Raw genomic sequence first — 15,135 nt, 5'->3', positions numbered from 1 at the left:
AAGGAAGATGAAGAGTGTATGTATGTATGTGATGTGATGTGTGTATTACGGAGGTATGTTACATGTATGTGCTCCGTTGACGGCACTGAGATCCCGGGCCTTTGTTGTCAGGGTCTACTTGTACATGCACATCGTCGTTGCAACGAGGTCGAGCTTCTCAGCGAGTCAGTTCGTAAATACCGAGGCCGCTGCTCCGTGCTGACGAGAATCTTCTTTCGTTCTCCTTTTCACCATAATCGACGCCCGATCACTCTTTATCGCGGCTACGACAACTAACAAGCAAGCCATCTGCAAGTCATCTGCATCGGAACAGCGCCTCTTTGGCCAGACAGTGATCAAAAGACACAAGCCTCCGCCTTGGCTTTTTCGGCTGTTTGGTTCTAGCCGCGTGATTCACAAGAGTTTTTTTTACCCCTTGCATTAAATCTTCTTTACGAAAAACCTAGACCGTTCCATTTTCCCCGGCTCACAGCGCCGAGGCGGAGCATACCGGCCGGGACTCTATCTCGACGACAATCTCGACTGCATCTGCATCTTTTGGGAGCAACATTCGGGCTGCAATATCATTCAATTTTCTTCCTTGCATCTACTCTAAAAGCACGAGAATAAGACTCTGCTTGGGCGAGTCACAGTCAGCCTTTTTGTCGGCACATGTCGAGCTTTGCACGCCAGTGAGACCGGAGCCAAGTCTTTCCGGGCAGATTCGGGCTTGTCCACCCGATGCCGTAAGAGATTCAAATACTTTGCGCTTCTACTTCTGTGTTAGTCCAAGCTTCTTCTTTCAGGAGGCGAAACCAAACGACACATTAATTAGCCTCCTCTCTTCCACCCAAACATAAAGAACAGAAAAATTCAAGACAAGCAGAAGCAGTCAAGCTTGAGACAAAAATAAATTCCAAGACACACACAGAGTTCCCCCCGGAAACGCCAGTCATCCAAACCAGCGCAAACAAAGTCTCCACTTTCTTTTTTCAGCGTCCGTGGTTGTGGCTGTGGCCTCTTCAGAAATCAAATCGCTTCCGTCTTTTTTTTTGTTTCTGGATTTTTCTTTTTGCTTCTGGGGCATGCATGCCACGACTGTCTCTGCGCCGCGCGATTCTTTGATTGGCAGGGGTGACGGATTGATGGACGGGGGACCGAATCGAAGTGCTTGCGTGCTTCTGCTTTGACGACATTCAGGCTGAGAGAGAGAGAGAGAGAGAGAGAGAGAGAGAAGAGTCACAACAGAATTGGCGTATTTATCCAGAACTGGCCATTTCTTAAACAGGGATCCTGCTTGGCTTTCATAGGTGGACATCAGCAGCAGCGCAGAAAAAGGGGGGAAAGAAGGCGACGAACCAGGAAACACCTTCAGCTTTGAACGAAAGGCCAAAATGGACAGGATACCCGGGACCGAGGGCGGCGACGTCACAGACGATTCAATCGCCCGCCAGACATCGCCGCCAATTGTTTCCTTCGACAGAGCCGCCGACAGCAAGACGCAGAACGCGCAGATTGCAGCGGGCGTGCTGCTGGGCACGAGCGACGAGGACCGCGGCGCTGGCGATGGGAATTCAGTCGCGACGTCGAATGGGCGCAGCTCAAGGACGAGGCGCAGGACGCCGCTGGCGAGGCTGAAGCATGTCTTGATGACGTTTGGCAAGTTTGTGGGACCCGGCTTCATGGTTTCTGTTGCGTACAGTAAGTCGGCGTCTCAAGAACCCTCTCCCCTCGTAAACAATTCATGATGTGACGCCAGAAAAAGAGAAGGATGAGACAAAGCTAACTTGATATCCTCACATAGTCGATCCTGGTAATTACTCTACCGACATTGCGGCGGGCTCTTCGTACCGCTTCAAGCTCCTCTTCATCGTCCTGCTCAGCAACATCTTTGCCATCCTCCTCCAGAGCCTCGCCATCCAGCTGGGCACCGTCACGGGCCTTGATCTGGCATCAGCATGTCGTGCTTACTTACCACGATGGCTCAACTATTTTCTCTATGTGCTCGCTGAAGTTGCCATTATCGCTACTGATATTGCCGAGGTATGCAAGGCCTACATTCACGTCTGGAGCTCTCTGGTGTACTGACTGCTGTTTTCTTGTTAGGTCATTGGCACGGCCATTGCGCTCAACCTCCTCATCCCCAAGCTGCCTCTTGTCGCCGGCTGCGCTCTATCTATCCTCGACGTCATGGCCATCCTCGTCTTTTACCGCCCAGACGGCTCCATGAAGGGCCTCCGCGTCTTCGAATTCTTCGTCCTCCTCCTGGTTCTAGGCGTCGTCATCTGCTTCTGCATCCAGCTCTCCCTCATCAAGCACACCAGCGTCGGCGAGGTCTTCAAGGGCTACCTCCCCTCCTCGGCCATTGTCCAGTCAGACGGCCTCTACCAGGCGTGCGGCATCCTCGGCGCCACCGTCATGCCTCACAGCCTGTACCTCGGGTCCGGCATCGTCAAGCCGCGCCTCAAGGACTACGACCAGAAGCACAACCTCATGCCCCAGGAGCCCGTGTCGGCGGCGTCATCCACCATGGACGAGAATTACGATAAGGTCTACTACATTCCATCTCTGGCCGCCATCAAGCACTGCCTCAAGTACTCCATCACTGAGCTGGCGCTGTCGCTCTTCACTTTTGCGCTGTTTGTCAACTCGGCCATCCTCATCGTTGCCGGCGCCTCGCTTTATGGCAACCCAGACGCCCTTACAGCAGACATTTTTGGCATCCACCAGCTGCTTTCCAAGAGCATCTCGTCCGGCGCCGGAACCATCTTTGCTCTGGCACTCCTCCTTTCAGGTATTTCAGCTGGCATTGTATGCACCATTGCCGGCCAGATGGTCAGTGAGGGCGCTCTGCGATGGAAGATGAAGCCCTGGTTACGACGCCTCATCACGCGATCCATCAGTATCACACCTTCCATCATCATCGCCGGCGCAGTTGGACAAACAGGTCTCGATAAGGCCCTCAACGCCTCTCAGGTAGTGCTCAGCACCGTGCTACCGTTTGTGACATTCCCGCTCATCTACTTCACTGCCCGGTCACGGTACATGACGGTGCAGCCCGGCCGAGCCCGGCTTCAGATCGAGTCGAGGGAAGATGGCCGACCGATTGGCCAGCCGGGGACGGACATGTCCAACGGCTGGGTGCTCATCATTATCAGCGCCCTTGTCTGGTTGCTCATTGCGATAATGAACGTCGCGAACCTAGTATTGTTAGGACTAGGCAATGCATGATGAAGTGTTTTCTTTTCCTTTTAGCTTTTTTTTTTTTTTTTTTTTGATTAAATATTGTTTCTTCATATTGCTGCATGGCGCTGCGATGCAAATGCTAATATTAGACCTCGGTTCTGATAGAGTTGGATGGGCGTGGGGGTTGAAAGTATGGTTACGAACTTACACAACCCATGAATCATTCTGTATACGCGTAATAGTATTAGAGATGTAGTCGATATATATACTTATATTAGTCCCAATACTATATTCCGACACTTACTCTTGAGCCTGACACTACGTATTATACTACTTGCCTTGGAGATCAGTCGATCGCTGTCTTAACAAGTAACAGCGTTTGGAGCGTAACCTCGTATGATCATCGCTGTATAGAGGACCTGGAATCAATTGCACAGCCTTCCAAATCAAACCATTGTTCCACAGAAAATACACGTAAAATGCTCATTTAAATCAATCCAAATCCTCCGCTGGAACCTGGAATAAAACAAAAACCCCAGTCCAAAAACAAAGCCGTTTCAAAACCAAACTTGCAAGACAAAAAACCAGGGCAGACAAAAAAGCGACGTCACCGCATGCCCCCACCGCCAAAAGCCCCGAAACATCTCCAGCCCCGCGTTTTAATCACCCAAACGGACCCTCAAAACTGGGCAACGACATTTGCCGAATCTCCCCCTCCAAACGCCGCACCAAAAAAGGATCATCATCGGGCTAATGCCAATCGTTTTTTCTGACAGCTTGGGCGGTGAAATCCAAGAACATCAGGCGGAAATCAGGCGGGCTGCTCGGGATTGCGCGACATAACAAACAGGGAGTTGAGCTGCTTTTGTTTGAAAAGAGCTGCCTTATTAGCTCAGCTGAGCTGCCTTGCGACAACGTGGCGCTGCGGACGTTTGGTTTGAGCTGAATATCGTGGCACGAGAGACGACCTCGTCAAACCTCGCAGCTGTATAAATACACCAGCAACTGCGGCGATATCGAAATACAGCTTCTGGAAGCTCCGTTTCACTGTGCGGTGTCGCAAGAGGATCCAGACTTATACTACTGCTCTCTACCTGCCAGCTAAGCTTCACCTCCATCGTCCAAGATGTTCCAACAAGTACAGCCAGCTCCAAGCCTCTCCTCAACCTCGTGAATCGCTATCGCTAGATGCTAACTGAACACTCCCTCCCTACAGAAGAAGCCATACTCGGCCGTCACGGTCACCATCGAGACGCTCACCTCTGAGGCCTACGAAGAGGAAGACCTCAGCGGCATCCCCGACCTCGTCGAGGTCATCACCATCCAAGCCTCCGGCCCCACGGAGGCCGCCCGCGCCATTCGAAAGAAGCTCAAGTACGGCAACGTGCACCGCCAGATCCGCGCCCTGGTCCTGCTCGACGGCCTCATCCAAAACGCCGGCCCGCGCTTCACGCGCACGTTTGCCGACGAGCCTCTGCTGGAGCGCCTGCGCGTGTGCGGCACGTCCGACCTCTCGGATCCAGAGGTCAGGAAGAAGTGCAGGGAGCTGTTCAACAGCTGGTCCCAGTATGGCAATAAACCGGGCCTGGAGAGGATTGCTCGGCTGAGCAAGGAGCTGCCGAAGCGAAAGGTTGGCGTCACGCAGGAGAGATCGCGCGTGCTCAAGGAAACCGAGAACCCATTCGGTGATGAGGAAGACGACGAGCCAACGTCTCCGAAATCCCCATCTCCTCCTGCCGCCGGTCCGTCGTCGTCGTCCCACAGTCGTACGTCTCATAGCCGCGAATCGTCAATGGTCGATTCGTTCAAGCGTCAGCAATCCTCTGTGTCCAGCAGTAGCGGGTCTATATTCAGCAGCTCCGACAAGAAGAAGAAGAGCGGCAGCGGTAGCAAGACCAAGGGCAAGAGGAAGCCCTTCAACCTAGAGGCCGAAAAGGAGGGGATGAAGTCTGTCATTGCAGAGTCATCGCTGGCGGCAACGAACCTGCTCAACGTCTTGCAGACGATTAACCGTGAACGAGAGCGTATCTCCGAGAACAACTTGGCTGTTGAGAGATTCGAGTCTTGCAAGCTTCTCCGCAGAAAGGTGTTGCGCTTTGTAAGTCGTCACCACATACCCCTCTCTTGACTTTTGGCTCTTTTCAGCAGATCTAACTCTAGAGTAGGTTCATCATGTCGAACATGAACAGTGGCTAGGTCCACTCCTCCACGCAAACGATGAACTGGTCCACGCCCTCATGACATTTGAGCAGCTCGACCAGTCCGTCGATGCCGACAGTGACTCTGACGACGAACTTGCGGAACAAGCTCACCTATACCGAAGTAAGAACAACTGCCACCCTTCTGACAAATCCCCAAAACCTCGCATTCGTTTGAACCCTGAGACTGACCCCGATCCCCCCAGTGGCTGCTATAAAAGGAAAAGAAGAACTGGCCGCCAAGGAGGCTTCATCCCCCCCAGCCCGGGCCGAGCATCCCGACATCGCCGGTCTGAGCATCAACTCGTCCCCAAGAGCGACCCCGCCTCCTCGACCTGCCTCGAAGCCTGCCTTTTCAGCACCGCCGATACCACCTCCGCTGCCATCGAACCCCAGGCCTACGGCTCAGCAGAGACAGGGCTCGTACTTGTCCGACGAGGAGGACGATGACGATCCGTTTGCTGATAGAAACATTGTTGAGTGAGGTTGACACGGATATCACTGGAAATTTGTGGTTTATTCTTTTATCCCGCGGTTGGCGTATGTGTTGACCCGTCGTTTGGATATTCTCCTACTGTTTTTCGATTCACTTCTTATTTTATTTATTTTCTCGTTGTTTGGAACTGATTCCCCAGGAGAGTTCCATGCGTGCCTTGGAAAGCGGGCAAAAATCTAATGATTCATGAGGCCATGATATCGCGTGTGCAAATTTAGTGCGTGCCTTTGGTCATCTGAAATATTCCCAAAATGAGCTTGTGGATTCCTCTTCTTTCAATAAAGGTTTTTTTTATTTTTTATTCTATTTCAGAGAAGGCCTGTGTTTGGTTTTGGGCTAGTTTGTGATGTTGAGTTGAAGAGATCTGAGTCGATATGGCGTCATGTTTGTCTTTGGGCCCGACTTGGAGTCGTATGTTTATTATTCTTTTTTTCCCTAGTACATCATACGATGAGGCATTGAATATTACCTGGGATACTATTTCATGTGATAATGCGTGAGGAGTTTGCTAATGCCAAGAGTTTGATATTGAGTTGAACTATATGAACTGTTGTCATCAACATTACTACCTAGATACAAACTGATTACAACTGCTACCACTACATGTTCTAAGAAATTTACGATGAGTTTATTTTAACCAAGGTAGATGTAAGTCTCATCATCCGTAGAACTAGAGTAATTCACTCTCATCCAGACGGGTTCCAGACACATCTCACTCAAACCCATCTGCAAAGCTTCAGGGTAAGTAGCTCATGCCAAGATATTGCAACTCAAGATCGTCACAATACAGAGAGGGTGCAACATGTCTCAACCCTTCACAGAATCAAGTCTCTTCCACTCACACCCTCCCCACATGGCAGAAAGAAACAAAGAGACAGGAGAAGAGACAACAAGATCAGACCCTCAAGGTGCATGCCGCCCCCTCATTTGCCAGACAACAATGCCGAAAATACGCACGGTCCGTCTCAACGCCCATCCCCCCAGGACCAACCACCCAAGAGCCGGTGGTTTTCGGAGACTTTGCACGGAAACCTTTTTCTCACGTTTGCGCGGGCGTACGTGCGTGCGTTGTTGACCATTTTCTTCCTTGCCTTGCTAGAGAACATTCCTCAATGGGCGGTCTAAAAGGCTCCTGGGGGGTGGGCATTCCGGCGTTTAGGTCGGCCGATCCCTTGGGACTTTGACGGACCGGAAAACGGTCAGCAACAGCCAAGGGGAAAGACAAACGATTGATGCTGGCTGGCTGCCCGAACAAAGCGCTAGCGATGCCGGATCAATGCTTTATTTTTGGAAAATGCCACTTCTGCCTTAAGTTGGGCCAGATCGGCGCGTGTAAGTGAACGCATAGGGGGATCCCGTACGAGTTCTTCGTAGAGACGACGCCACGGATGGGTGTCGGTGCGGATGTTATCGGAACATTCAGATCAGTTGACGTGGAAAAAACTGTCCTAGGCACCCGTCACATCTCGCCTCCACAGCCAAATGGCACCAGATATGCATTGAGTGAAATGTCACAATAGCAAACAATTAAATCGTTCCAATAGTCGTGGGGAATGTCGAGAGTAACGAGGCCCCCCCTTCTATCATGCACTCACAATGCATATGCGGGCTCTCATGTTGAGGTCATCGGAAAAACAAACTGCTCTGGTTCACTCCCTAATGCCCAAAATGGAGAAATATTCGAGAGTAAGGGTTATGTCACCTAGTACCGGATAATTACGCACGTTCGATACCACCACGAGGTGACGACGGCTTTGGCCGGTGCCTCCCCCGGACGGGAGAAGGAAGCTCAGGACAGAGAAAGGATCAAGCCATTACCATCATCTCGTGGCATAATCTTCAAGACGCTACCCTCCCTCCCAATACCGAAATTCAGGTGCCAGATGAAGCGCTGTGAGACACCACGTTGCCGGCGAACAAGGCGTCTGAAGCTGCCACATAGTGTCGTGTGCTCCTCACCAAAGTCGGCATCGGATGTCCCCTTTCTGACGGGTTTGCAAGCGTGGGGGTGCACGGAGTTGCCGGCACTCATAGCTGGCTTTCCTTTGTTGGTCAGAATAAGCCCGGTGTAGGTAGTCTGCAAGGATAGGAATGTAGTCAGCACTTCATTTTGGGTTCCAAGTCGCTAGATGCTTGATACTTGATGCAGAGGGAATTGAGGCGTCTCGTAAACAAGCAGACAATGCGTCGATCTCTCTTCCCATTGGGCTTGGTCATTCTTGCAGGCTTTCATTGGGCGCTCCTAGTTTCATTAAGCGATCAAGGCAGCCTTCCGAATGAGTAGGTGGTGAGGATCCGTTTGCATGTTTTCGTATGAAGTCGCCGAAAGAACGGAGTACTCCGTCATCCGTCGTCCATATTCGGGGCCCAGTCGACAATAGTAACAACTGGCCTCCGAACCAGGCCTAAGCCATTGTTAGACACCGTCCTGATCCGCTGCCCCAGCTTGCGGCGAGAATACTTTGCGCTAAAAAGGCGCCCATGCACCGCAAAGGCAATGTCCTAGCTGGCCAACCGTTTAGCCCTATGCAGGATGCAATTCAAAAAGGGAGTGGCTAGTGAAATTAGTAGATATTGAGCCTGAGTAGCGAACAGTACAGTAGCAGACACTTGAAGGGCTAGAAGACAAACGGAATTTCATCTGCGCCTTGTCTTGTAGCGACACCCGAGGTCCACGTATTCACTTGCTTGGGTGTCGGTTGGCTGATCCCCAAAAAGCAACTGGTGCCAACAGCAGCTTGCTCGATGACCAAGGCCCACGGGGAGAGGAGAGGGAGCCCTGTTGGTGGCGCTGGTTTTGGAAACTCGGCATGTGGGAATACTGTCCTTCTTTCTTGTTTGCCTTGGGAGGGCCTTGAGAGGGAAACGAGGTACGAGGCTCGAAAATCATCGGGCCGCGGCCCATCCAAACGTGATGATGCTAATATTAACTTGCCCGTTGAAGCTTTGCGTACATGTAGATCAGCTGTCGCAGCACTTAATATCATATCCTGGTCCCTGGCTTGTGGTGACTGGGGTGGGCGTGATGGTCGGTCGTTTGTTTCACCTGCGTGGTTTCAAGATTAAACCGCCGTGGTGCGACGGATTCCTTGCATGCCACCAGCCACTTTGAGCGCGCCATGCGTCTCTTGGCTGCAAGGTCTGCAAGGTTGGGATATAGCGTTGGAGGCTCATCAGATATCGCGATCCATGCCACGAGTATTGGAGAAGGGGTGTAAGGTGTACATGCATGCACGAGCACAGTTGAACGCAAATCTTTGGTTTGTGCGCACCTGGACCTGTAGCTTTGATTGGTGGATCGAATTGCAACAGATCATCATGGATGAATTGAATTGAAGCCTCGAGTTGTTCCGACTGGTGAAGGAACGGCTCTGCGGCTCTTGTTGGTCACGCGTCGTTCAGGTGACCTTACCCTGTTGTCAGCAGCTACTGTACATGTATTTTTTCCCCACGACTTCCATTGATGAGGAGGGGGTGGGCAGCCAGCTGAATTGCTGTGCTCTGGGCTACTTTTGTCCCGATCCACCACCTCAGCCCCTTCATTATGGGCGCGCATTTCGAGTAGGGAGGATCATCCCTCATTACATCATTCATTACTTTATTTTTAAACAAACTTTGGAATTGCAGAAAGTGACGCTTGATTTCGATGCAGAAGAGAGAGAAATTACACTGAGCGATGCGAGTGCTGACCTGTTGCAGAGCGCCGACAGGACACTCTTGTCTGGGAGAGGAACCTAAGCCAATACGTGGCTGACGCTGGGGACTGCTCTGCGACGGATCACGGAAGCCAGCAGCCGATCATGGTGATCATACTGGCCGGCACTGACAGCGAGGGGTGGAGGGCAGACAATTACACGTTACGACATCGCTAGGGTCCGTCAGCCATACGACGGTCGGTTCATTGGTGGAGGCATGGCCGGGGTGCAAGCTTCTGGAACGCTTTGAGAAGGATTCCTTATGCCATCCTGTCCGTTTGTGCATGCTCGCGCTCCGTCCTTGTGTGCAGCTAGCGTCTGGCGGCGGGGCTGCGAAAGCTGGAGTGAGTTAGGGAGATGGTGGATGGCATGGGGCTGGGCAGAGCCTTGTCGCACTTGGCATCATATCCCTCGTCGCCGGTGACAAGGCGACAAGGATCGATCCAGGAGGGTGGAGCCGCCTTCGAGGAGAGAGCCGAGAGAAATTCCAGAATCCTGCCACGTATGGCTAGAGCAATTTCCGCCAGGATGCATTGGCCATCGGCCTCTCCACGCAGCCAACCAGATGCACAGACAGGGAAGCCGAGGCGGCACCCCTGGCTCTCGCAACGGCGACAACGGAGAGGAAACGACGTTTGTGTGTTTCTCGAGGCCGTTGGCTGGGAGCTAATGACGGTGGGTGGAGTGTCATGCAAGCCTTGCGGGAAAGCGGTCATTCTCTGGCCGTCTCATCGCTGCCTGGATGCGTGACCCGTTTCTCCTGTTCGCCATTGTCACGACGTGTGGGTGTCCAACAAGTCTGGTCTGTCGTCTGCAGATGAAATGTTTGCTGCGAGAAACTCGAACGACTGACGGGGCACTAGGACGGCTAGTACTGGCAACCGGTCGATTTGGAGGCTTACTATACAACGCACATGCAAGTTGCATACGACAGACCATATGCAGCCTGTTTACGAAATACCTCTTTGTCCTGTTGTCTGAGGGCATTGGTGGCGAGATGCCAGCGTGGTCACCGTCACCCTCCAAGCGGGAACGTCTGGGTCCCCCCCAAGTATCCTGTCCTGGCGATCCGGGAGCTGAGCTTGTATATCGCACAGTGCCTACGCAATTACTCGCACGCGCGGGCCGCTCCATCTTATCTCATTTAGGATGAGAGATGTGATCGATTCCATATGCTAACCGCCATGGCGGGCACAGATGAAACGTGCGCCTGGCCGTAGCGTGTGGTGCGCTCTGCTCTGCATCTGCATCCCGTGAGCACGAGAGAGAATGAGGATCCGTGGGCAATCGCCTGCGGAATCCCAGGCCGAAATCACCAAGCTGCCAGATGAAGCCGTCGCGACAATGCAAGTGGCCCGTTTCCCGCTCCCTCGAAATAACGTGGCGCCATTAGCCCGGCCCCTATGCCGCCGGTACCTGAGGTGCGTCGCTCAGTGGTGCTGCGCCTCTGTCCGGCAGCAGTAGCATGACCTATCCGCATGATTAATAGACCATTCTATTATCCAACGTGTGCATAACGGCTATGGAGCACTGGATGTTCGTGGCATAGCACAGCCGTCCCCGTAGCATTGCATCTGGCTGCTCGTGCTAGCACTGGAGCAGTTTCTGTTCCGATTCTTTTGCTAGTCCCTACGCTACTATATTCCTTACTAACCTAGTGGTGTTATGAATGGTCGATTGATTGACTTGATTTGATTACCTTGCAGCCCGACTTGTTTCAGATGGCCCATTAAAACGCACAAGGACAAGTTGGTGTAGTTTGTACTAACTCTTACGCTGGCGTTGACGTGTAGCACGTACCACCTCTTATTTCCATCATCATCGCGGCTAACAAGCGTCAATCTGAATTACATCATTTGCATCTCTATTGTTGGACCCGGCCAGTCTAGTGACAATTGCATGCCTGAGAGATAAAAAAAGAGCACATGGGTTCATTAGATCGCGAGAGGCGTCGTCTAGCAAGAGTCTTCATTGGCTGCACGACTTTGTTAATCGGCTGAGGCCTTTTGGGCTGCGCTATTGATCGACCGCCATGCACGTTTGAGGGAAATGAAATTGCTGCATGCGCAGTGCATTACAACATGTACTCCATGTGCCTGCACATGCATATTCGCCGCATCTTGTGCTTTGTGTCTAACACTGCGAGGCCAAGCGGGTTCACGACTAGCTGGGCCATGCCGTCTCCTCCCTACCAAAGGGGGTGGCTCTGTCACCGATACTTGCAAAGATGGAGAAAAAACGCACCAAAGGGAGAAAGACGCCATTGATGTTTTGAAGCGGAAAGCTGAAATTGGTTGCTGACCGCAAGTACAGCTGCATCTACTAGAAAGATTGACCATCGACATAAGCTTGACCTACTATTCTTCCGTGCCGCCGCCAGCTGTCTAATAGAAGGTGGCGGGAGAATGGTCCATTGCCACACACCCCAGGACGCTCGGCTCTCGCAGGGCCTGATGATGCTCGGCCGGGGAATATCGAAAAGTACAGGTATGGATGTACAACGCACACGCCAATCCCTGGTAGTTGTTGGGGATGCCGTTTTTGAAGGGGTCCAACATGGCAAGTCTGGCGGTGGCTGCGGGTGCGCATCATGAATTGCTCCGTGAGTTGCTCCGGCGGGCGAAACGCATCGACATGTGCTCGTGTATGAACTGCATGAAACGTCAAACACGAAACAAAACGAAAGTGTTTGCCATTGCATGCAATGTTACATGCTGATGTGTCGGCTTGGGTATTATCGATAGAATAGGGAAATGGCTTTCTCACCGGTCAGCATGCTCCAGCGGACCCCAAGCAACAGCCGGAAACGCCGTGCCTGGTGAGTTGCGGATGTGGCACCAAGATGCTAATCCATCACATAAGATGACTGCCAGCCCTTATTAGTGGCAGCCGGGGAGGAGAGCAGACAGACAGGCAGAGCAGAAGGCGCTTGTTCTGAAATGACGGCAAAATGGAGGGCCCATCTGGCTGTTTGTTGTTTACATTTGATGTAATTTCGAGCAGCCGGAGACGTTCAAACGCCCGCATACCGTGTCTGAGATGATGCCCTGCATGTCCTCCCGCTCTCTCTCGCCATGCCACGGATTACCTCACCGTGAATCTGGCATGCTTGTGTCAGCCAGCCAGGGCCCTTTAGCGGCTCTGCCGTGGACGATTTGAAGCCACTGCCGCTAGGATCAAATACCACCTGGTGCCAGGCATTACCTTGCAGCCAGCCAGGTATCCCTAGATGGATATGGATGCTTCCAAGGACTTGCACGTGTGCGTCTGCTGCGTTGCTTCTCTCTGTCTCTTGGGCCGCCATTTACATGCAATGCAACAGGTAGTATTTAGTATGCATCCAGGGGCGGGCGTATGTGTGCACGCACCCATGGTTCACAACCCACGGCGAGCATCAATCAATTAATTGATTCATCTGGGCCTCCCTTTGGCATAGCATTCGATGCTACTGTCATCCTCTTCACACCGCATGTAGCCGCCACTCGAGGACTGGCTGCTGCGAAACCCCAAATTCCCCCAAAAGGCATCAATTCAACTGCATCCCTGCTCCGTAGTGACTTTAGCGCTGGACCAGGCTGCGCTAACAGAGCCTGGCAGCGCTCCACCGCAATGAATCTTTCTTTGTCCATCGGGACACTGTGGAGTGAGACTTTTGCGTCCTGCCCAGGTCCCCAGAGCGGTACTTGTGTACTGGGTACGGAACATCGGTCCCGAACCGGCGCGTACGCTTAGGCACTGCTAGGTACTGCTACCTGCCTGACCCGAAGGGTACTCGGACCGCTAGCAACGACGCCAGCTGATTTTCACCCGAGCACCAACCCGCTTTCTCTTTCTCTTCTCACCTCATGAGAAAGCTCTCATGATCGAGATGCCGCACCTATTCTGAACCAACTCCTTTCGCAAAACAAACGCCAGAGAAGCGGTTTCTTTCTCCTCACACGCCCCCTCCACCCCTTCTGCCAAACTAATAGTACGGATATTTGTCCAGCTGGGAGCAATAGAGTTTGCCGTCTGGTTATATTAGACTGCAGCCGGCTTTGCTCCTTGGGTCTGAGCCCGGGACCCTTTTGCGATCAAAACGTCGGCCTCTCGGTTTCATCCCTCAGCTGGCGTTCCAGACGAGCCTCCTCCTTGGTACTGGTAGCCCCAGCCTTACACGACTTGCCGTTGAAGGACACGCACTGCCAGGCAAACGTCGAACCACCAAGCATCTTGCATTCCTAAGAGGATACGCACAGAGCTCACCTCTTCTTCACGTGTTCTCATGCTTTGATAGCAAACTCGCAGACAACACAGAGCACAGAGCACATCGCATCATATTCAGAGCCATTACGCAGTAAGTCGACAGCCATCCATCCATCCATCCTGACTGCATTGCATTTCTCAAGAGCATCAACGCACCGAATCCATCCATACATGCACACCCCTGTTTGCTTGCTTGGGTCGCTGGCGCGGCGCAAGGGTGAGCCGGTCCAGGAGATTTTTTGTTCCATCTTTTCTCGACAGGCCCACCCCTGCCACTTCTGCCCTGCACCCAGCCAGCAAGCCTGTCATAAAGGCTTGGGCCCCTAAAAAAAGTTACGTCGTTCGCCAGTTCCAGAAGCACTTGCTTTGGACGACCGCATTTTGGCACCGACTTCCAATCCATTTTCCCACCCTTTTTTCTTCCCACCTCAACCCACAGGCCGTTCGTTGCACCGTTTCTGCTTCACGCCTCTTCCTTCGTTTTTCTTCCTTTTCTCTTTCTCCTCTTTCTTCTCTCCTCTTACTCTTCGCCATCCCTCCTTTAGCCTTGAATCAGCCCACTCTCCTCCCGCAACGCGGCTGACCGAACAGGACCCAGCCTTGACCACCCGGCAGCACCCTCGACCACAGCGCCCGTTGCATATTCAACGCCCCGGTCCGGCTTATGATCAGTCTGTCTCGCTAGCAGCTTGTTGCTTTCCGCTCTGCAGGCTGACTCGACTGCTCTGAATCCTCGTGGCCAGACGGGCTCCTTTTCTTCCTCCACTTGATTGGCATCTTGGGTGTCAAATCTCATCTGCGAACAACGTCGGGCTTTCCGTCTCGCATGCGACATCTCCTTACGACTTGAACAAGCGTTGTCCGATCTCGTTTCTACCTCGTCCAATATTCGATCACCTTTGCGCTCTCCCGTGACGAGTTCGCCTGCCTTATATTGTCCTCTCGCTTGCCCGCGCCTGCATACAAATATCCTGCGACGCTGCCCCGCGGTGGCAACACACGTCGAGTTATTGCAACGCTGCACCTTTCCTCTTTCGATAGATATATTCCGAGCTCAGGCATCGATTCGCAGAAGCGGGTAGACTGCGCAAAGATACGTTTCGTGGTACCTAACATAGACGTTCGTTTCCGCGATCCCAAATTGGAGGCGACGACCCGACAACGGCGGCGGCGCGAAGAAAGCAAGGACGAAAGCCCTGACGTTCTCTACATCAGATCAGATTTCGAAAGGTACGTCTAAACACTGTTGATATTTTCCGGGTCATCTGTCCAGGAAGGGGCCAAATGTCGGCTGGTGCTGTTGGTGGGTGGCCCAAGCTCTTAGGAACCTTCAACT

The 15,135-nt window shown here is 52.6% G+C and overlaps 2 protein-coding genes across 2 annotated transcripts; both read left to right on the top strand.

Moving 5' to 3' along the window:
- Positions 1 to 1,373: 1,373 nt before the first annotated feature.
- On the top strand, positions 1,374 to 3,210 carry M431DRAFT_481549 (hypothetical protein; the record flags this gene model as incomplete). The annotated part of the gene is made up of 3 exons (XM_024915966.1): positions 1,374 to 1,680; positions 1,784 to 2,022; positions 2,086 to 3,210. 3 exons carry the CDS (start codon positions 1,374 to 1,376, stop codon positions 3,208 to 3,210), a joined length of 1,671 nt encoding a protein of 556 aa, XP_024775774.1.
- Positions 3,211 to 3,834: 624 nt separating this feature from the next.
- M431DRAFT_417212 (hypothetical protein) lies at positions 3,835 to 6,229 on the top strand. The gene is made up of 4 exons (XM_024914990.1): positions 3,835 to 4,303; positions 4,382 to 5,263; positions 5,331 to 5,487; positions 5,570 to 6,229. Exons 1-4 carry the CDS (start codon positions 4,292 to 4,294, stop codon positions 5,845 to 5,847), a joined length of 1,329 nt encoding a protein of 442 aa, XP_024775773.1. The 5' UTR covers positions 3,835 to 4,291; the 3' UTR covers positions 5,848 to 6,229.
- The last annotated feature ends 8,906 nt before the right edge of the window (positions 6,230 to 15,135 follow it).

This window comes from Trichoderma harzianum, assembly GCF_003025095.1.
Source record: "Trichoderma harzianum CBS 226.95 unplaced genomic scaffold M431scaffold_5, whole genome shotgun sequence".
NCBI classification, from domain to species: Eukaryota; Fungi; Ascomycota; class Sordariomycetes; order Hypocreales; family Hypocreaceae; genus Trichoderma; species Trichoderma harzianum.
This window is presented reverse-complemented; position numbering and strand designations above follow the sequence as displayed.